Consider the following 24,485-nt stretch of genomic DNA (forward strand, 5'->3'; position numbering starts at 1 on the left):
TAGATTTTCTTTTATATCCAGTGCATTTTGAAGTCCAATTTAGCTAAAAAATTTGAACAGTTCACCTATAGCTTAGCACATTTTAACTCGTCACGTCCTGACTGATTTACCACCACTGACTCCCCCAAATCCCGACCAATTTTGGATTTTTTTTTTTTTGGCTCAAACCTCTTTTGGTGAGAAACATCGAAAATTCATAGAGATATCACTCACCTGAGGTTTAAAATACTCGATACAGCTAGCAGTACTCCTTAACTTACTGGGTTTTCTATCAGGCTGGCTCCAAAGAAAACGAGTTCTATGGGAGGGTAACTATTCCACACCACTCATAAACGGTATTTAATTTATTTGGTACGAATTTACATGTAGTACGAGAGTATATTGGTTTTGACAGCAATATAGGCAATATGAGCATTGTTTCACTCACTAACACATCAACATACCTGACCTTTTTTGGCAACATTACCTGATCATCATTTCTGACTGTTTCTTCCTCTAATGCTATGTAAACTTTGTCCTCCACATTGTCATTGATTGGGGAATCACTCTGGCCCTGATTGTCTTTATTGGCCAGGTCACTGATAACAGGTGAATTGCCGAGACAATGGTGTGCTGGGGGGGGGAGGTCATGCGGGTTAAGTCATTGTCCCTGCCTGGCATCTTGTAGAGGAAGGTGTCCCGTGTATACGTACCAAAAATCATGTGCGAATATTGAAAATTGTGCAAATTATGAACCTTGCAATTGCACAATGTACTGGTACATCGATGGGACTAGCAGTGACAAAACTTTGCGACATACCCATACGTTGACGGGACGCATCGGGTAGTTGAGCTTAGCACTTCTGAAGATTTCTGCTTGCCAACACTGCATGCTCCATTGGCCTCATGACTCGTGAATGTCTGGCGTTGTGAGCGGGACCTTTTGAAAGTTTGGAAACTTTGTCATGCTATTTTTGGTGTACATGCTGTATTTAAATACACTTAGGTTAAGGTAAGTTTATCTGTAGTGTATCATTAAGTACATTAAGTATAATTGCTCATCAAATATTTAGTGCTTATGGTTGACCAATAATACTTGCTGGACACTATGATTGCATTAGGGTGACCGACCATGATTGCTAGAAGCTTTTTGGCAAGTTTTTCCGGTTATCCGGCAGTTTTTGCTTTTTCAGCACCTGCTTGGTCCAGATGATGCCGAATAAGAGGACTTTTACAGTACTTGTTGGTGGAAAGTAGAGTGACACAGGGAAGGAAAGTAGCTGGTGCAATGAAGGCCTTGATAAGAAACAGGCTTGAGTGTTGCAGCTGCACAAGGCTTACAAGGAGTGTTTGTGCCAACTTTAACATATGGATGTGAGACTATGGTGTGGCATGAAAATGAAGTTAAGAGCGAGAGCAGTGGAGATGGGACTGCTGAGGAATGCATGTGGAGAACAGGGAGTGGATAGGATATAAAATAATATGATTCGTGAAAGATTTGGAGTGAGGAAGTCTGTGGACACAGAATCGAGGAGAGTGTACTGAGATGGTATGGTCATGTGGAGAGAATGGATAACAAGAGAGTGGTGAAAAAAGTAAATCTGAGTGAATTTGAAGGAGGGAGGAGGCGAGGTAGACCAAGGAGAAGGTGGAGGGCTATGGTGGATGAGTGTGTGAGGTAGAGAGGTTTGGACGTCAGTGAAATCGAGCTGGCTGGATGAATATTGTGAGGAGAAGCGCATGATCAGGAATTTGGCACCCCTTTTTAACGTGACAGCATTCAGATTGACTCGGATACGTTTATGTGAAGCTACAGGATGTGGTGACTGTTTTTGGCATATCAGATATTGTCTGGATTCCGGGGGCTTGAATGGTGAGCAAATAAAAGCATGGCCCGTTGGACTGAGCAAATTTGGGCTGTCTGGACATTGCTACTCCTGCGCTAGTGTGGAAAAGGAGGTCCGGGTGATGATGATGATGATGATGGTTTTTGTTGTATTAGCTTTCACTACTGCCTTCGCTGATTCTTGTAGCACTTTTGTTGGTCTAGCATTCAACTCATCAGTATCACACTCGACATTGCTTAGAGCTTGAAATCTGTTCGTTATTTCTAACTGAAAAAGCTGCTTTGTTTTCACTTACTTTTATTGGGCATATATATATATATATATATAATATATATATATAATGTGTACATACGAAAAGACACATACGTAAAGGCAGACCTACGGAGACAAACCTTTGACTATATGATTTATTCACTACATAGACGTACAGGAGACGATTTTACTAATTATTCAGCTAAGGAAAGCCTACTGGTAATGAGAGGCTTACTGAAGGCTCTGCTGAAACCGTTCCAATTGGGAAAATCTTTTCTTGCTAGAATTTAATGAATAAGGCGTCAGTCTACTGATGGAGTTAAAGCTGAGAGACCGAATGTGTATACAATCCTTAATTTAGTTGACATTCATTTGTGTAATGCTTATGGACACTACATTAGGTTAGCCTTCATGCCTAGCTATATTACTGAGGGTATTCAGCAGTAAGTTAGAGAAGCCAAACACACTGTACTGGTAGACCAAGTGTTGTAGTGACTATTTTTGTCAGTCAAGGTGTGCTCATGGGTTTCATAAAAGACGATCAAAATTAGAGCTTGTCATCACTTTTGCCTTTGTTAACTTCATTTCAGTTGCTTTTTTTTTATTATTATTATTTGCTACCTTTAGATGTTATTTTACTTCGGGAAGACCTCTCGTAATAACTTAAAAAATAATACATTGATCGTATCAGCACGGTCTTGTTTTTATATTATTGCTACCGCTAGACGATTTGCTTGAACTTAGGAAAGATCTTTCGCATTGAAGGGATTAAAATGCTTCACCACGAGGAAATCGTTTTTATTCAGAATCATAGGAAAGACTTAGAAATGGAGGGGTTGGATCTAGTCCTCAATAATCTTGCACTACTAAATGTCTCTCCTAACGAGTAAATTCATCTGATAACAGCGAAAATATATTACAGAAAGACGTCAACGATCTGAGAGGGTTTAAAGAATACACAAGAAATGTGTTCAGACGGGAACAAAATTTCTTCTGATATCTTCGATTTCTCCGGTCCCCTTGTTGGCCGTGATTCATAAGCTAACAGAGATTCTGTATTGTTCCTCTGCTCATATATGATTATCCTTGATATGATGCTTCAGGGGGAAAATGATGGACATGCCCTAAATGTGAAGCAGACGCAGTGACACAGTAGGCGAACTTTTGTGCTTGACTGTGATGTGAGTTTTGTACACGTGTGCACTCAGACAACCAGACATGGGCGGAAGCAGGAGTAAGAGCTGGAGAGGCTTGTATGGTTTCCCTCTGCCTTCCATACCACACTTCCGCACACCACCACCACACCTACCAACATTTCCACCACAACTATCAGTATTACTACCACACTTCCGCACACCACCACACCCACCAACATTTCCCCCATAACTATCAGTATTACTATCACACTTCCGCACACCACCACCACACATAACATTTCCACCACAGCTGTCATTATTATTACTACACTTCCACACACCACCACCACACCTACCAACATTTCCACCACAACTATCAGTATTACTACCACACTTCCGCACACCACACATACCATCCTTTCCTGCACAACCATCAGTATTACTACCACACGTCCGCGCACCACACCTACCAACGTTTCCATTAACATTACTACCACACTTCCATATAATTAACAGGAATGCTACCAAGGTTACTAGTAGACCTACCAGATTTACCTACATCATGACCACGGCTATCAACATTATGACAGCTGCCAACATTACTGCCACATCTACCACCATTACTACCACATCACCAGCATTACTACCATAGCTGCTGCATTATTACCACAACTGCCATCTTTCCATAACTAGCCTACAGTATCTCATCAGCCGTTTGAGTGTCCACTGCAGGACCGGCCTATCCCGACCGAAGTGAGGACGATACAGCCAGTGTATCTCTACCAAGTGGCTTAGGCTGTCTGGTAGAGATTGTATGTAGGGTGAGAAGTGCTTGTACAGTAAGTGTAACTGTAATGTTGGAGTGGCTTTGGATGTGTGTGTAGTCTGTGAACCAAGTGTAATCGGCCCGCGCAAGCCGACTGGGTGCAAGCATACTTTATAGTATGCGACACTGGTTCAACCACAGCACTCCTGATGTCCGCCAATGCAGTACGTGGCCAGAAGAACGCTCCCAAAGTTTATTACCCTGGCGGGGCGCGGACCCTCGTTCTTCAGTGTACGAAAACGCACACTTTACCACTGTACCACAGAGGCTCCTTATATATATATATATATATATATATATATATATATATATATATATATATATATATATATATATACTATATATATATATATATATATTATATATATATATATATATATATATATATATATATATATATATATATATATATAAAATTGGCAAAAGTCGCAGTTATCCTCACAATCAGCGTGTAGGTTCTCGAAGAATTTTATGATCTGGTCGTGGACTGATTTAGATTCTTATAGCGATTATTAGAGAGAGAGAGAGAGAGAGAGAATTTAACCTTGATGTTTCATGCAGCCCTCGTAATAACAGTAGAATTTCACAACCACTGGTAGGTATTATGCGCTTCCTAATTTCATATTTGATTTCGAAATGAGGAAGAGTAATATAGTGCCATAAACTAATGGAGGTATTTATTTAAAAAGTTCTTAAAGACAGTTTTGGACATTGCTGAGGTGAAGAAAATAAATTATTGTTTTATTGCAACGAGAATAAAATAAAGTAACATCATCAGTCACAGATTATTAAAATGAAGAATATTCTGATTATACAGATCCAAATTATTTTTACAGCCTGATTTGAATGGCAGTCAGTATATCCATTAGTGCGTATATTGTACTCCGTGTATCTTATGTATCTGTATGTCACTGTTACCATAAAGAATATTCTGTGAAGGATGGTCCCAGCAAAAGTACTCTAGGTAATTCTTCCTCTACACAGCACCGACTTCTCCCATAACACATCACCCTTAATATGCTCCGTCGCCGTCTCATTTTTGTGCTTCTCGGCCCTTCACATTGTTTATTTTATTTTTTTTTTAAGGTATAGAAGAGTTGAAATAGGTTAGATATGTGATTTGGCAAGAGCTCTGGTGGTTGTAGTTGTAGGTGTGGTTGTGGTTGTGGTAGGTGTAGGTGTGGTAGTGGTTGTGGTAGATGGAGGTTGTGGTTACAGCGGTGGTAAGTGTGGTGGTGGTTGTGGAAGATGTGGTGACTGTGGTTACAGGCTTGGTAGGTGTGGTCATAGTCATGGAGTACTGGTAGGTTTGGTGGTGGTTGTGGTAAGTGTGGTAGTGGTTGTAGTTGTGGTAAATGTGGTGGTGGATATACCAGTGATAGATGTGGTGGTGGCTGCGGTTATAATCTTGGTAGGTGTGGTTACTGTATTGGTAGGTGTCGTGGTGGTTGTGGTTGGTTTAGTGGTGGTCGTTGCGGTTGTCAAAGCGTTAAGATACTTGGACCTTCAAGCAGGTATGGCTTCCTCTCTCTCTCTCTCTCTCTCTGCTTACTCTTAGTGGTGGGAGGTAATATAATATATATACACTGAATGTTACAGTAATTCCATCCTGCCCAGCTTGTGTTGTGGCTTAGGGCTCGTATACACGATCATTGGGCACCTATGGTGCTTAAGTATGGTGATGGAGAAAGCACTGACAGTTATCGTTTATTCGTGATAAACTGAAGCATCACCCTTGCTTCATCGCTGTTCAAAGTGTTTCGTCTCTGTGCTTCGAAACTGATGACTGCCGTGCTCGGACAGCGCTTGGTGCCCTCTGACTGTGTAAACGAACCTTTACGTGGATGGGAGCTGGAGGCTTGAACTACCTTTCATTAGCGTAAAGTTGTGACGATCACACAGTCCAGCAATTATGTTAACAAGCAGCCTCATACATCCTACGGTACAAGCAAGGGGTGAAGGAGCTGATTTTACGTGGAACATTGATAACATAAAAGAGTTATTCTTTAAATAAGTTTTGCCAGTTTCTGGATCTTAGCCACCTCATTCATTAAAAATGGAGCCTTGTGGTATTGCGGTAACAATATACCAATCAGAGTGACGCCCATACCATTTGAGCTTCGATTCGGAGTTCCTTCAGGTAACAGGAGCGGTTTTCTGTCATGTAATGTAATTAGATTTTTTTGTTTCTGGTGTGTAGATGTCTAGCTTCGGATTTCGACATCTACGAAGTCTTATATGGGATTGGTAGTTTTAGTAGTGTTGTTGTTGTTGTTATTATTATTATTATTATTATTATTATTATTATTATTATTTGTTACTGGTGCTTCCCCAACAGGCTTCGTGGGTCGTGCAGGAAAGCTCCTAAAATTACTCTCTGAAACTCCCAAGAAGATAGATGATGAGCCTAAGAAGAAGAAGACGAAGGAGGAGGAGCAGGGAGTGGGCCAAGGAGGTGATGAGGAAGACAGTGAACTCCAGACCCACCTGACCCTGGCCTACCTCCACAACCCGACCCGGAACAAGTACAAGATGAAGATTGACCACTTGGCTACACTCTTCCAGAATCTCAACGGCGCCACGGGTGAGTATGCATGGATGGATAGATGTGGGCACGATTTTTTATTTATTTATTAATTTTTTTGGGGGGTAGGAGGCTGTGTAACTTCACGACTGGTTGGGTAGATGGATGGATGGATGGATGGGTGAAGGCTCGGATTGGGTGTGTGCGTGGGAAGGGAGATCTTACACCCTCCTGTTTACAACTAACCAATGATTACTTATTATTAAAAAGGTTATTTACGAAAGTATGTGCAATAAGTATCTTGCAAAATTTTTATCATAGAATCGTTTACTGCTCTCCTGTTACAAAAAACAAAACAAAACAAAACAAAACTTCATTTCGATGTGTTTGAATGGATTAAAGTGATAGTTCACTATGGATCGTGCCAACCCTCTTTTTCAAAGTGTTGGATCCGGCCCTGTGATGGTTCGATGGATGACTGGATTATTGGCTTGGATAAATTGATGGATGGATAGTAGATTGCTGGATGGATGGGTGGATAGTAGGTTGGTGGATGGATGGTTGAATGGGTAGATTTTTTTGTGGATGGATGGATATATGGTTTGATAGATGGTTGCGACAGGTGGTTGGATGGATAGATAGGTAGATGGATGGTTTGAAGGATTTTTTCATTTTAATAAATAAATGAATAAGTAGAATGATGATGGCAAATGCATGGATGTTTTGGTGGATGGTTGGACGGTAGGTTGGGTACAGAGGTGGGTGAATGGCCGAATAACTGAATGATTGGTTTGGTGGATGATGGATGAACAGGTGGATGGGTAGTATGGTTGATGATTGGGTGGTTGCTCGGTTGTTTGGGTGGATTGATCTGTAGGCTGATAGATAAATGGATGGTTGGTTGATAGCTGGTTAGATGGATGGATGAATAGATGATGGTCTACGAGATGACTCTGTGGTGAGATGATTGGATAGATGAATGAATGAATGAATGAATGGTGAATGAATAGAGGGACGTTGGAGTAGTGGATGGTAAGGTGGGTCGTTCGATGGATGGATACAGGAATCGGTGGGTGGACTGGTGGATGGATGGGTAGAGTGAAAACTGGATGAGAGGATGGTTGGTCACCTAACCTACCAGAATAAAGTAAGTACTGTATTGGTAGGATTGATGGATGGGAATGGATGAGTGGATTATGGAATGGATGGATAGTTGACTGGCTTGTTTGATGAATGGATAAGTAGACGAATGAAGGCTGGGTGGATGGGTGGACAATTTAATGAACTGATTTGATGGATGGAGCGATGGCAGGATTAAGCAACATATTGACGAATAGTTGATGAATTGTATTAATAACTGACTGGATTGATCAGTGGCTAATGTGTTGGGGAGATGCATAAGTGGATGGTTGATGGAGAGGTGGCTGAATGGTTGAAATTTATCCCCTTCCAATTCCTCGTAGTTCTCCGATGTATTAAATTATTTTGGTTCTCTCTATAGGTAGTTCGTGTAGAGAAAACGTAGGCAGTGTTATGGCTGACTGAAATGGAGCGTTGTATTATTATTTTTGCCTTTTTTTTTTTTCATTTAATTTCTCTCTCTCTCTCTCTCTCTCTCTCTCTCTCTCTCTCTCGGCAAAGGAATCAGCCAACAAAGAGTTACTGAACAACATTGAACTTGACCACTTTCCCTTACCCAGTATGCGTTCCTGCATCATCGTTTCCTTTTCTTCTTTCTTAGCTCTTCCGTATCTCCTGTTCCATCTCTGCTTGTTTTCTTACTCACTTCTTAGTTTCTGCAATCTCTTCATTGTTTTTTGTTTCCATTTTTCAATCCTCTCTCCCTATCTCCCTTCCTTTTCCTTCCAAACCGATCGCTCTCCTTCTTTCCTTCCAACTCGCCCTTATTTTCTTTCAGCCCCCTCTTACCTCTCAACTCCCTCCCTACCCGTCTTTCCTTCACACTTCCCCTCCCGTCTTTCCTCCATGCTTCCCCTCCTGTCTTTCCTCCACGCTTCCCCTCCCGTCTTTCCTCCACGCTTCCCCTCCCGTCTTTCCTCCACGCTTCCCCTCCCGTCTTTCCTCCACGCTTCCCCTCCCGTCTTTCCTCCACGCTTCCCCTCCCGTCTTTCCTCCACGCTTCCCCTCCCGTCTTTCCTCCACGCTTCCCCTCCCGTCTTTCCTCCACGCTTCCCCTCCCGTCTTTCCTCCTCATTTCCCCTCCCTCTTCCACCCCTCTCATTTTTTCTTAACCTCTCGTCTCCTCAGTGGATGACATTAAAAAGCGAGGAGGAAGGATAGTCTGTCTGAATCTGCCCTTTTTTTCTCTCCTTACCCCGTTTATTGTTCCTTTCTCCTCTTCTCCATCTCTCCATCTCTTCGTTTCTTAATACGCCTTTCTCTTTTCGACCAAACCTTTCCTTTCCTTCAAATGTGACAGAGATTTAGGTAACAGGGACAGAAGGGTACCTACAGAACGCCCTTCCTCTCGCCTTCCCTTGTACCTTCCCTCTCTTATTCATCAAAACTTCCCTCCCTCTCTCCACGCTCTTTCCCCCTCTCCCTGAACATTCTTTCTTCAACCAGTAAGACGTAGATGCAGTGGGTAGGGGTAAGGAGGGAAACGTGCATATTACTCTGTTTTCTTTCTTCGTGTTCTCTTTACCTTTCTTCCTCCTCATTTCCATCTCATTCCACTCCTTTCTCTCTAACCCCACTTCTCCTTCACAGTTGATGTACAGATGAGATGGTTAGGAAAGGAAATGTACCTATCATTCCCTATCAAACACCCCTCCTTTCTTGCTCCTCTCTACTTCCCATCCCTCATCTCGCCAATTCACACCACTCCTGACCTCTTTCATTTCACTCTCTCCCCATCACCTTAACGTTTCCATTCCTCTATTCCTCATCATTCCTCTCCCTCATATTTACTTCTTTCCTCCTCTGGTGATGTAAAGAAGTGGTTGGCGAGGAGGAAAAGATTCATGCAAATATCCCTTTCCCATCTTCCTGACTCATTTCCTTTTCTCCCTTACCTCTCCAGCGCTTCGCATCTTTCTGCATTCTTCTCTTCTTCCTTAACCCCCCTCCTTCATTCCTTGTCAGGTGATGCAGAAATGTGTTGGGTGGTGAAGGAGGGATGCCGGGTGAACAACCATCCTCCCTCATATCTCCAATTCTTCATATCTGCCTTTCATTCCTCTCTCCCTCACTAACTCCTCTCACTCACTAATCCTCCCTCTCCCTCTCTAACCCTTCTTCAATTTTCCTTGCTCTTTTTCTTTCTCTAAACCTTTCCTATCACTCCCTAGTCCTTGCACTCACTCCCTAGTCCTTGCACTCACTCCCTAGTCCTTGCACTCACTCCCTAGTCCTTGCACTCACTCCCTAGTCCTTGCACTGACTCCCTAGTCCTTGCACTCACTCCCTAGTCCTTGCACTCACTCCCTAGTCCTTGCACTCCCTGCTCTAACGTTTTCTTTTTCTCCTGACGTATCATCCAACTCCCTAACTCTTCCACTCCATCCCTAACCCCTTCTCTCCCTCCCCAACCCTTCCTCTCCCTCCCCAACCCTTCCTCTCCCTCCCTAACCGCTCCTCTCCCTCCCTAACCTCTGCTCTGCCCCACAGGTGACGTCGAGATGCGTTGGGCAGGTAAGGAGGGGTACCTGCAGAACACCCTGTACAACACCGTGCCTGTGGTGGTCAGAGGTAATGGACACTCCAGCATGGTACTCAATAGACTCGGATCGTATTTGGCGAGATCATGGAACCCCGAGGATGGCTGTAGGTAAGTGGCAATGGGAGGAAGGCTGGAGACAGAAAAATCAGAGGGAAGGAGGGAGGGAGAAAAATCGTCGTATGGTTTGTGTGTTCTAATTCCCATGAATTCTCTGACATGGTATAGTTTGTGTGTGTGTGTGTGTGTGTGTGTGTGTGTGTGTGTGTGTGTGCGTGCGCGCGCGCGAGTGCGTGCGTGCGTGCGCGCGCAGGTGATCATTCCTTCAGTCACCCACAAAAAAAGATTTTGTTGGAAGTTTTCTCACTGAAATGTTAGTAATTATGTCTTAATGCATGCACTGATGTTTTCGTTTAATTCAAATTTTGCATATTTTCATTATATGTCTGTTGTAGCGAATAAAGAGGATTAAAAAAAAAAAGTAAGAACATAAGATTAGATCGAAAAGGAATGTTTGCAGGAAATAAGGAAGAGGGCAATCAATCAGTTAAGTGAAAATTGATTACTTAAAACTCCTGGAGGTAAGGGGGGAAAGAGAAATGTATACCAGGCATAGGAAAGGTAGGAAAGTAAGCAAATATTTGATTAAACTGATTCTAAGTATGCATGAAGTTCTATTAAGGTACTGGAAATATCGACTGCTGATGATCTGGTAATCTAAGGGTGTCATCCAGGTGTTAATTAGATTCTCAGTGTATTGGTTGGAGGTTTTTCAGTCTTACAAAGCCGCTAGAGCCATGGAGCAGTTACCCACTCTTGAATAATTAGGACTTCAGTAGCCTAGTCACGTGCTCCTAAGTTAAGAATAGGGTAATGTGGGAATGTTTACCACCAGAGAGAGAGAGAGAGAGAGATGAAAGAAGTAAAATTGTTTTCAGTAATTAATGAAGAGTGGATAAATTGGGTGAACGGAAGGATGGAAAAGAAAATGGATAGAATTACTGGAAGGATGGATAGAAACGGCAGAATAAAATATGAAAATGATAAAAAGATATAAGTAACAGAAGAAGTTATGAATATAGTGAAAAAGTGTAACACGAAAATAAAGTTTAAAATTAGCGGTAGTGATGTAAGGAAGGAGTCGAGTCTGAGAACAATAGGGATGCGTCTTTACGTCACTAATTTGCGTGAAGGCACCAGGCTGCCGTCATGGATTATCAGCGTGTGGTACACAACAAATGACATTCACAGCATTTTATGAAGGGAAACGTTCACACTGGACATTTGCACATACCTCACCAGTTTTACCAAAGATTGCCGCTCACTGTGACTTGGAAAAAATTTTGTCATCGGTAACAGTAAGACGGATATCCCAAACTGTGCATTGTGTGCACAAATTGCAACTGTATATTGTACCATATGTGCCGAAACATGGCAACATCAAGCAAACTAGAGGAGCAGTCATCGGAGCTCATCTCTCCGACAAGGGCAACGTAATTTCCCAGTCACTCTTCATAATGGGTTAGGTTTTCTCAACATTGATTAGGGTTTCACAAAAAATGTTTAACGGATCCATAATCTGTAATACGATCCAGATCGGTCCCAAAAGTTAATAATTGTTCCCTCAGACATGGGGTATCTACCCACCGAATTTGGTCCAAATATCTCTCATAGTTTTTGAGTAATCCTGCTAACAAACAAACTAACAAACAAGGGTGAAAAGATACTCTCCTTGTCGGAGAAAACAAAGGTAATCGAGAAGCACTGAAAGAGACCTGTAATGCCCTTCTTACTGTTCACCTGCAGTACATCTTTGATGTGTAAAAAGTTTACTGGTAATTAAAACAAACTGAGTTAGATATGTGAACTATGTTAAACTAAGACTAAAATAAGATTAAGTGTATAGGACTTACACACACCCTCCTGGCCCACACACCACACTGTGACTGATCTACCTGGAGGCCTCCTCGGCTGTAATGCTTCATCAAAGGAAATCTTGCCAACTTATAGAGTGGTGCTTAACTTCTTGAACACGATGATGTGTTTCCATTACATCCTGATATTTGCAAACAGTTTAGTTATTCCTAGGAGAGTTTTAGGGTAAGAAAGGTTTGATTTAACCTTCACTAACCCCATCAGTATTAAAGGATTTCACAAAGTTGACTAAAATCCTAAGTCCGGTAGCAAAGATAAAATACAGATTATGTCCTCTTGGTGAAGGGGGTTAGTGCAGAGGTAGAAGTTTCAGGTTCGCTCCAAGACACACGCCTTTTTTTTTTTTTTTTTTTAATTGAGACGCCACGTACACAAAAATGGCGTGTACTTAGTTTAATTGTTGCTGTTCTGCGAGGAGAAAACTTCGATGAATTAAACCACTATCATGTCCATACCGGCCAACCCACGACGCCCACTTTTGTAGTTGTCTTACTCTTGCCCTGTCACACCATCCCAGCCCGTCACACTTAGTCTTTCCAGTCTTACCCACTCTTTTTTTCTTCACCTCCCTCACTGAACTTTAGTAAGAAATATGTGACATACACATTTCCAGCACTGGCGATAGAATTAAATGAGCTTCATGAACGGAGCAATAGATGGCAAATGGAATTCAGTGTGGACCAGTGCCATGTAATTAAGTTTGGTAAAGGTGAAAAACGACCAGATTGGGATTATAAGTTACGAAGATCGACCCTACACATATCAGAAAAGGAGAAGTACATAGGAGTGATTATCAATAACAGACTGTATCCGCCTGACCACATATGAGAAGGTACGGAACATGCATACACTGCTTGCTAATACGAGAACATCATCACATAAATAATTGAAGACATGCTGAGATAGATAAAACCATTCATCAGACCAACCCTGGAATATGCATCAGTGGTCTGGAATCCTAGTCTTCAAAAACAAATAGATAAGACTGAAAAAGTACAAAGGGCCACTACAAGATGGGTACCAAGCTTAAAGATTCTAAGCTATCAAGAAAGACTAGGAAAACTGAACCTACCAACATTACAGGAAAGAAGGGAAAGAGAAGACATGATTATGCTACATAGATGCATCTCAGGGAAAGAGAAAATTAGATATCAGTAAATGTATAACCTATGGGGAGGCATCAGCAAAAGGACACTGCAAAAAACTGCATAAAAAGTGAGGTGATAGAGAAGTAAGGAACTTCAATTTCCCAAATAGGGCAATTGATCAATGGAATGCACAGCCGAATGAAATAGTGTGTGCCAGAACTGTTCATAAATTCAAGGATATGTATGATAAAAATGGTTTAATACACGGGACAGTATGAACTTTAACTCGTTCCTGTAAAGATAGCGCGCGCGCGCACACACACACACACACACACACACACACACACACACACACACACACACACACACACACACACACACACACACACACACACACACACAATACAGGAAAGGGAAGGATGGGTGGACAGTATCTATTTAGATTTCAAGAAAGCCTTTGACACAGTACCACACCAAAGACTTTTATGGAAACTGTACCATCAAGGAGGAATTCGAGGCAAACTGTTTTGTTGGATGGAAGACTTTCTCATAAAAAGAGAAATGAGAACAGTACTAAGAGGAAACTACTCATCATGGAAAGAAGTGACTAGTGGAGTACCACAGGGTTCAGTGCTGGCACCAGTCATGTTTTTAGTGTATATAAATGATATAAACAGTAACACTGGAAATGAGAGCTATCTGAATATGTTTGCAGATGATGCAAAAATACAAAGGAGAATTACTAACACAGACTCTTGTAAAGAGCTACAAGAAGTATTAAATAAACTTCATGAATGGAGTAGTACATGGCAAATGGAATTCAATGTGGACAAGTGTCATGTAATCAAGTTTGGTAAAAGTGGAAAAAGACCTGATTGGGATTATAAGTCAGGAAATAAAACCTTATACACATCAGAAAGAGAGAAAGACCTAGGTGTGATTATCAATATTAGACTATCTCCGGCTGACCACATCAGCGAGAAGGTACGGAACATGTACACACTGCTTGCAAATATGAGAATAGCATTCACATACATAAATGAAGACATGCTAAGAAGGATAATAACATCATTCATTAGACCAACCCTGGAATATGCATCAGTAGTCTGGAGTCCTCATCTCAAAAAGCACATAGACAAGATTGAAAAAGTTCAAAGGGCCGCTACAAGATGGATACCAAGCTTAAGGGACCTAAGCTACGGAGAGAGACTAAATAAACTGAATCTACCAACACTACAGGAGAGAAGGAAAAGAGGTGACATGATAATGCTATATAAGTGCATATCAGGGAAGGAGAAAATACATAAATGATTACTTAGCATATGGAGAAGCATCAGCAAGAGGACACTGCAAAAACTGCATAAGAAGAGAGGTGATAAAGACGTAAGGAAATTCAGTTTCCCAAACAGAGCATGCACTACCGAATGAAATAGTGTGTGCCAAAACAATTCACAAATTTAAGGATATGTACGATAAATATGGTTTAAGACACGGGACAGTACGAGCTTGACTCATTCCTGTAAAGATACAATTAGGTAAGAACACGCACACACACACACACACACACACACACACACACACACACACACACACACACACACACACACACACACACACACACGCACACACACACACATACAACACACACACACACACACACACACGCACAAAGATTGAAAAAGTTCAGTGGGCCGCTACAAGATGGGCACGGTATCAAGCTTATGAGATCTAAGCTACGAGGAAAGACTAGAAAAACTGAATCTACCAACACTACAGGAGAAAAGGAAGAGAGGAGACATGATTATGCTCAATAAATGCAAATCAGGGATGGAGAAAATAGATATAAATGATTACATAACCTATGGGGAAGCATCAGCAAGAGGACACTGCAAAAAACTGCATAAAAAGAGACGCGATAAAGACGGAAGGAAATTTAGTTTCCCAAATAGGGCAGTTGATCAGTGGAATGCACTACCGAATGAAAGTGTGCCAAAACAATTTACAATTTTAAGGATATGTATGATAAAAATGGTTTAAGACACGGGACAGTATGAGCTTGACTCATTCCTGTAAAGATACAATTAGGTAAGCACACGCGCGCGCGCACACACACACACACACACACACACACACACACACACACAACACCAGACCACCATAAACTTTACACACACACACACACACACACACACAAAACACCAGACCACCATAAACTTTACACACACACACACACACACAAAACACCAGACCACCATAAACTTTACACACACACACACACACACACACACACACAAAACACCAGACCACCATAAACTTTACACACACACACACACACACACACACAAAACACCAGACCACCATAAACTTTACACACACACACACACACAAAACACCAGACCACCATAAACTTTACACACACACACACAAAAAACACCAGACCACCATAAACTTTACACACACACACACACACACACACACACAAAACACCAGACCACCATAAACTTTACACACACACACACACACACACACACACACACACACAAAACACCAGACCACCATAAACTTTACACACACACACACACACACACACACACACACACACACACAAAACACCAGACCACCATAAACTTTACACACACACACAAACACCAGATCACCATAAACTTTACACACACACACACACACCGGACCAGCCAGAATGACCGGACGTGTCTCAACCACCTCTGCAAACCTTCAGTTTTCAGGAATGATGTTTGTCCTGTCTTCTGTTATCCTGTCTAAAGTTTAAAGTATAGTCTGTTAATATAGTCTACCAAAAATGTAAAGCGCTGTTATCACTGAGTATACATGAATGTTCATTTAATCTCTGTAACAGCTGTTTAGTACTGTAACCAACCATCCAACATGGCTGACAATGTAAACATCGAGGGACCCGAATTTTAAGGATTTGACTGAAACAAGTGTGATGGATCTAGTTAAAACGTTGAATATGAGAATTAGTGAGCTAGAAAAAAAAAAAAAATGGAGGATCTAGTGTCAAGAAACATGTCTGAAAATACCAAAAACACAATACAGAGTCGGATACAGGCCAGTGAGACAGCGAACTAGGAGATCGAGGATTTGAAACGAAAAAATTTCGAATCAAGGAGAAAAAATTAGAAAACTAGAAGAGAGCAGTAACAAAACGGAGGAGGTGAGTACTGTGTTAGAAGAGCAAAAGGCAAAGTGGGCACATGTGGAAGAAGAACAGAAAGAAGTGGTCAGCTTTAGGGAATTCATTCAGGAAGAAAGGGAAATGAAAAGGAAAGAAATGGAAGAAAATATAGTGAAAATATTGAAGAAAAAAAGAGAAAATAGTGACAGAAACTGTAGAAAGGAACAGATGTGTGGTAATATTTGGAAACAGGGAGGAGGAAGAAAAAGTTAGATCTGAGAGACTCGAGAAAGACTCGAATCAAGTGAGAAAAATATTGGGAAAGATCGATCCCGAATGAAACATGGAAAAAAGGATTTGAGGAAGTAAGGAGGATAGGGCCGTATAGAAGGGGAAAGCAAGACCAATGAGAGCTGTCATCAGAAAGTTCAGTAAATGATATACCGTACTTAAAGTGACCTGGAAATTAAGTAAAGTGGCAGGGTTGGAAAATATTATAGTAAGAAAAGATTTGAATGAAGAAGAGATGTTTTAAAATATTTGAGGGAACAAGTAAAGGAAAAAAATGACAGGACAGGAAGTTTTTTTTTTTTTTTTTTTTTTTTTTTTTTTTTGAGTGGAAATGAAAGTAAGGAAGTGGTATGTGAGGAACTAGAAGTGAAGGATACAAGGAGGATGGTTATGAATATGAAAAAGAGGAGAATGAACATAGATAAAATCAGGGCTGTAAATCTAAGTATCATGTATAGTAATGTAGATGGGTTAATATCTAGGAAAGGGGAAATTGGAGACTATATAAATGAAAAGAAACCTGAAATTGTAAGCTTGGTGGAGACAAAAGTGGCCCGAGATGTTGATATGAAATTATTTGGATGGAAAAATTATAATATTTGGAGGAAGGATAGAGAAAGCAAGTTGGGGGGAGATGTATTGATTGTAACCCATAATGACCTAAGAGCAAAAGATATAGAAATTGAAAATACCATGGCTGAACTTTTCGGAATTGAAATAGAGGACTGATATGGAGAAAAAATAGATGTAATAGTATTTTATATGCCCCCCAAAACTTGGGTATGGACAAAAGGAGATTATGAACAGTTAATAAGAGAATCCATTATTAACCTGAGACGTCCCGTCAACGTATGGGTACGTTGCAACATTTTGCATTTGCCAGTCCCGTCGACGTACTGGTATGTTTTGCAATTGCAAGGTTCCTAATTTGCACAATATTCAATTTTCGCGCGTGATTTTTCGTAAGTATACATGGGACACCTTCCTCTATTCCTCCTCAAGATGCCAAGCAGGGACAATGCCTTACACTGCATAACCTCGCCCCCCCCCCTCCGCACGCCATTGTCTCGGCAATTCACCTGTTACCAGTGACCTGGCCAGTAAAGACATTCAGGGCCAGAGTGATTCCCCAATCGATGACAATGTGGAGGACAAAGTTTACATGGCATTAGAGGAAGAAACAGTCAGAAATGATGAACAGGTAATGTGGCAAAAGAAGGTCAGGAATGGTGATGAGTTAGTGAGTGAAACAATGCTTATAATGCCTATATTACTGTTTGAAAACCAATATACAGTAGGTTCGCACAGTGCACGAGAGATTGGGCGGTCTACGACCTCACTCATTGGGAATTCACATACTGGGAATACATAATCTTATGGGAATAATTACATATGGGCGGTACCCCCTCATACCTGGACATTTTTTGGTCATTAGAGACATAATAAGAGTCAAATTTTTCAGACATTGTACTACAGATATAGCAGCAATAACAAAAATATGGGCAGTCACCTTAACAACAGTAGACAACAGGCCTGATGGATTTAAACAACAAGAGTTCTGAGGCTTGGCAATGCACTTACAGTGCTTCCGCCACCACCGCGGCTGCACCATGCTTGTTTAACGTTTGCCAATGTTGTATTATTCCAGGCTTTGACGAAGAAATTTACAGCCTGTTGAATGTTACATCTCTTCCAGAATGCAGCAACAGTCATTATGGTGGGGGTTGCAGGTATGCCAGGTGAAGCAGGTTTGTCAGGTGGGGCTGTGAAGGTGGAGAGGGAGGCGGCTGGTGAATCAGGTGGGGCAGTGGAGGACGGCGGTGGGCGAGTCAGGGGAGGTGGTGAGGGGAGGATCCTCCCTCTCCTCCTCGCTACTGCTCACATTTTCGGCAGTTTCCTTCATCTCTTCTTGCTTGTTTGTTTCATTCCTCATCTTGTTATGGACATATTGGCATTATAACAAATATTCACGAAATAAACATCATTATTATCTGGGTATCTATTCTAACTTACTGTTATTGCCGAAAACGTTATTATTGAAGCTGTTATTGGCGACATCTTATTGTAGACTCCTCTTGAGCACCTTCCCCATGAGCCTGTAGGTCACTATTGGCGCACTGTGTGTGGGGGGGGGTCGCGTACTGATGGAAAATGGCGTTTTTAAGCCACTGCTTGCCTCTACCTCGTGTTTTGTGGGGTAAACTCGCGCATTCAAGGTTTTTCGTTATGATTTTTGGTCACTCGCGCACAATGCGATTCGCTCACTGTGATGACACGCACTGGGCGAGCCTACTGTACTCTCATACTACTTATAAATTCGTACCAAATATATAAATAAATACCGTTTAGGAGTGGTGTGGAATAGTTATCCTCCCATAGAACTCGTTTTCTTTGCAGCCAGCCTGATAGAAAACCCTGTAAGGTGCGGAGGTACTCCTACCTGTATCGAGTATTTTAAACCTCAGGTGAGCGATTTCTCTATGAATTTTCGATGTTTCTCACCAAAAGCGGAGGTTTTAGCCAAACAAAAAAAAAAATCCAAAAATGGTCGGTTCTGGGAGGCGTCGGAGGTGCGAAAGTGGTCGGGACGTGACAGGTTAAACTAAAGATGTTAATTGAACAAAGAAACAGGATATTAATAATGGGAGATTTTAACTAGAGAAGTTGATTGGGAAAGTAGGGATGCTGGGAACAGTTGGGAATCATGGGGTAATAAATTAATGGAATTGGTGATGGAAAACATGTTAATCCAATTAATTGAAGAAAATACAAGTATTAGAGGAGACGACGAACCATCAAGGCTGGACTTAGTACAGTATTCACAAAGGACCCAAATGATGTGAGGAACATAACCTACCAATGCCACTTTGGTAAAAGTGATCATTTGGTTATTGAGATGGAAGTGGCGGGAGTAAGGGAAGGAGAAAGAGATGAAAAACAGAGAGAAAATATATACAGCACAATTATGGGAAGGTAGACTTTGCTTCCCTGGGGAACTTTTTCCAAAGTGTAGACTGTAGTAAAATGAATGTGATCACAAATGTTGATGAGGAATATGAGTTTCTGATAGAAGTAAATAAAACGATATGTCCCAAAATTCTCCACAGCTATGGAATGGAAGAAAGAATGGTTTAACAACAGATGTGGAATGGCACATTAGGCAAGAAAAACAGCATGGAATAAAATGAGAAGAAGGTTTAGTGAAAGGAAATGGGAGGAGTACAATCAGGTTAGGAATGAATATGTAAGGGTGCGGATAGAGGAAGAAAGAAAGTACGAAAAAGATAGTAACTAAATGGGAAAAAGAGCCGAAACTGTTTTATAGGTTTGTAAATGGTAAAATGAAAATTAAGGACAGTATAATACGATTGAGGGATGGAGATGAAAGTTACGAAAGAGAAGAAGAATTGTGCGAAATAATGAACAAGCTGCAGTCCATTGCTGCAGTCAGTCTGTGTTGGAAGAGGAATTTAGGAACCTGAAATGGAACCCAGGATGACGGGAATGGCAGATATTGCAGTTGACGTGACTGAGGTGCTACAGCTGGTGAGGGATTTGGATGTGAGAAAAGCAGTGGAACCAGATGGTGTGGCTGGATGGATCTTAAGGGAATGTGCAGACCATTAGTGTGGTCTTTCATCATCAAGACTTCGCAGGAAAATAGACAGTTAGCTAATGACTGGAAAAGAGCAAGCATTGTGCCAATTTTCAAGGGAAGATCCCTCAATTAAAGACCTGTATCACTTACTAGTATTGCTCGTAAAATCTGTGAAAAATAATATTAGAAAAAGATGGATAAATATTTAGAAGAAAATGTAGTGATGACACCAAGACTATTTGGTTTTAGGGATGGAAGATAATGTGTTACTAACCTATCAGGTTTCAGCAGTAGGGTAATAGATGTCATACAAGAGAGGGAGGGATGGGCAGATTGTGTCTTTGTTTATCTCAAGAAAGCATTTGACAGGGTGCCCTATAAGAGACTGCTGTGGAAGTTGAAGACCTTTGGAGGGATGCATGGGAAACTATTAAAGTGGATGGAAGATTATTTGATAGGAAGGCAGATGAGAACAGTTATAAGAGACAAGGTTTCACAATGGAGAAATTTGACTAGTGGAGTACCCCAGGGCTCTGTCTTAGCCCCAGTAATGTTTCTGATATGCAGTATGTAAATGACTTGCCAGAGGGTTTGAATAGTTACATGAGTACAGTGTGTTCGCAGATGATGCTAAAATCATGAAACATATTAAATGTATCTACTGATAGTTGTAACATATTACAGTACAAGAGGACATGGACAAACTCCACAGCTGGAGCCAGACTTGGAAAATGGACTTTAATGCAAAGAAGTGTCATGTAATAGAAATGGGAATGAGTGAAAAAAGACCGCATGGGACATAGAAAATAGGCAATGAGATAATTAGTAAGAGATGAGAAAGACTTGGGAGTGATTATTCAGGATGACTTGTCACCAGAAGAGCATATAAACAGAATCATTGGAGGAACTTATGGATTACTGACCAACATGAGAGTGGCATTTAATTATATGGATGAGGATGGATGAGAAATAGGGGCGTGGAAGAAGTTGAGAGGTGGAAGAGAGAGTTATATGTAGAAAGGAAGAGAGAGGTTAAAAGATTAGTAAGAGGAGTAAGAGGAGAGTGGATGAGGAATTTGAGTGTAAAGTGGAGGGACTGTAAGAAAATGTTCTGGAAAGAGGTGAAGAGAGTAAGACGGTGGCAGTGAAGTTAGCAGGGAGGTGAAAGATAAAAATGGTAGATTACTAGTGGAGAAGGGAGAAAAAGTGAGCAGATGGTGAGAACTCTTTAAGGAATTTTTTAACATAGAAGATGGAAGTAATGTGAGTATAAGTGGCTGGGAGAAGGAGGGAGGTGAGAAGACAGGAAGAAATCAGTAGGATAGAAGTTGTGGAAGCAATGAAGAAAGTCAAATTGGGGAAGGCCCTAGGAATTGATGGAGTGTGTGGTGAAATGCCGAAGCATGGGGGAGAGATAGTAGTAGAACGGATGTAGAAGATGTGCAGATTGGCCTGGGAGGAAAGTAGAGTCCCAGAGGATTGGAAGTCAAGTGTAATTATTCCCTTGCACAAAGGAAAAAGGGAAAAAGAAGTGTGTGGTAATCATAGGGGCATTTGTCTTCTTAGTGTAATAGGAAAAGTGTATGGCAGGATACTTGTTGACAGAGTTAGGGAAAGAACAGAGGAATTAGTTGGAGGAGAACAGGGAGGCTTTAGGAAGGGGAGAGGTTGTGTAGATCAGATATTCATTCTTAGATCTTTAGTGGAAAAAGTTTCTAGAGAAGAGAAAGAAGTTGTATGCAGCTTTCATGGATTTGGAGAAAGCATACGACAGGGTGGATAAACAAGGACTGTGGAAAGTATTAAGAATATATGGAGTAGATGGGAAGTTGTTGAATGCTGTGAAGAGTATGTATGATGGTGCTAAGGCTGCAGTGCGTGTGGATGATGAACTGAGTGAATTTTTCTCTTTGAAGGTTAGGTTGAAACAGGGATGTGTCATGTCTCCATGGTTGTTCAACCTGTACATGGATGGGGTATAAAAAGAGGTACAAGGTAGGGTAGTGGATGTTGTAGTGGCCCTGGTGAGAGAGGATAGTGTTTGGAAACTCCCTGTACTGTTGTTTGCAGATGATACTGTGTTGTTGAGTGAGGACGAAGGGGAGCTGCAAGGTTGGTGGATGAGTTTGGGAGAGTGTGTAAGAAACGGAATCTAAAGGTGAATGTAGGGAAGAGTAAAGTGATGGTCTTTGAGAGAGGTGAAGTCAGTGAATGTACAGTGAGGTTGGTTGGTGAGGAATTGCAAATGTAAGTACATTTAAGTACATGGGTAGTGCGACGAGTAAGGATGGAGGTTTGGAGGGTGAAGTGCTTGAAAGGGTACAACAAGGAAAAAAGGTTGCTGGTTCCTTGAAAGCAGTGATAAGAAACAGGGAAGTGAGCATGGAAGTGAAAAAGTTACTATCGGACAGAATTGTCATACCAACTCTAACGTATGGAAGTGAAGCTTGGACGTTGTTGGAAGGACACAAGTCAAGAGTGAGAGCAGTGGAAATGAGTTATTTAAGAGGAGCCTGTGGAGTCACATGGAGAGACAGGCTGACAAATGAGGAAGTGAGGGAGCGTTGTGTGGATGTGGATGTGATAGGAAGCTTTAGGAGGAACACACTGAGGCGGTTTGGCCATGTGGAAAGGATGGAGGGTGAGAGACTGACGAGGAAAGTGTACGTGAGTGAGGTGGAGGGGGGGGAGAGGGGGGAGGAGGCCGAGGATGAGATGGAGGGATGGGGTGGAGAGGTATATGAGAGAGGGGGATGTGAGTTGGGAGCAGGGCAGTGAAATGGCGGGGGACAGGGCGACGTGGAGGCGATTTGTTTGTGGCCACCCCGTATGGGATTGAGGCGTCTGGCAATAGATAGATGGAAATGTTGAGGGAATTGATAATTCTGATAGTGACCATGATAAGACCAAGACTGGAGTATGCGGCTCTGGTATGGTCACCTCATTTGAAGAAGCATATTGATAAACTAGTGAGGGTTCAACGGATGGCAGCAAGGACGATACCATGCTTAGAGGAACTCATCTACGAGGAGAGATTGGAAAAACTGAGGTTACCAACACTGCGCGAGAGAAAGGAAAGAGGTGACTTGATCACGATGTTTTGAAATGTAAGAGAACTGGAAAGGGTGGATAGAGAAGATCTTTCTGTGTTGGGTGATGGAAGAACAAGAGATCATGACTTCAAATTGAGGAAAAATAGATGTCTTAATGATCTTAAAAGGTTCAGTTTCCAGAATAGAAGCATAAGTACAGTATATGGAATGACTTAGACCAGGAGTTCTTAACCTGGGGTCCATGGACCCCCAAGGGGTCCGTGGATGAGCTTCAGGGGGTCCGTGAAGGTCAGAATAATTTAAAACAATTTCTTGATGCCGTTTGGCATCATTAACTGACAAAAAAAAAAAAAAAAAAAAATCGAGGAGTCTTGAAGAATTCTGGTGTTCATTGACACAACCCTACCCTCGTCTGGCAAAGCGAACTATGGGTGCTGTGGTTCCGTTTGCTACTACATACCTTTGTTAGTCAGGGTTTTCAGCGCTTGTTTCTATCAAAACGAAAAGTCGAACTCAGCTGGATGTCAACGATGACATGCGTGTTTCCTTGTCAAAGACCACTCCACAGATTCATCATCTTATTCAAGCAAACAACAACTCTGTCACTGAAATGAACTTTTGAGCAGAATTAAAGTTTTGCTTTGTTTAATTTACACAAGTTGGATGTATTTCATTTTTTCATCGAGTGGCCATTAGCTTTTCCATGAAAGAGTGGGAAACAGTTCTTTGTAAAGACAGTTTTATACTTTGCGTATGTCATACACAGCATGGGGTAGTTTTCATTAAAATAAAAGTACATTCATTGCATGCAAAATCTTGTGTTTGTGCTTATGTGCATTTTTGTACAGAAGGGGTTCATAGCTTTCACTAGATTCGCGAAGGGGTCTGGGACTCAAAAAAGGTTAAGAACCACTGACTTAGACCAGGCGGTGGTGCAGGCAAAAAACATTTCATGTACTGTATTTAAAACTAGGAACCGAAGGCCATGAGCCCACAATAACAGGGCTCATGGCCTTTGGTTCCTTCTTCCTTGCATATAAAAAAAAAAAAGACGGTAAATGTAGATATGGAGACAAGACAACTCGAGCTTAGCTCAATTTCTGTATACTACAAATAGGTAAAT

At 41.5% G+C, this 24,485-nt stretch overlaps 1 protein-coding gene across 2 annotated transcripts in view; it reads left to right on the plus strand.

Moving 5' to 3' along the window:
* The window catches only part of LOC145402139 (procollagen-lysine,2-oxoglutarate 5-dioxygenase 2-like), a 101,688-nt gene that overhangs the window by 21,992 nt on the left and 55,211 nt on the right, over window positions 1-24,485 (plus strand). For both annotated transcript variants that reach the window (XM_080274256.1, XM_080274255.1), the window contains exons 6-7: window positions 6,379-6,624; window positions 10,195-10,354. In XM_080274256.1, coding sequence (XP_080130382.1) covers window positions 6,379-6,624; window positions 10,195-10,354 — 406 coding nt within the window. The remainder of the gene's footprint in view (window positions 1-6,378; window positions 6,625-10,194; window positions 10,355-24,485) is intronic.

The sequence above is a fragment of the Coenobita brevimanus genome, chromosome 57 (genome assembly GCF_032717465.1).
Source record: "Coenobita brevimanus isolate Jiangsu-jjx chromosome 57, ASM3271746v2, whole genome shotgun sequence".
In the NCBI taxonomy this organism is placed as follows: domain Eukaryota; kingdom Metazoa; phylum Arthropoda; class Malacostraca; order Decapoda; family Coenobitidae; genus Coenobita; species Coenobita brevimanus.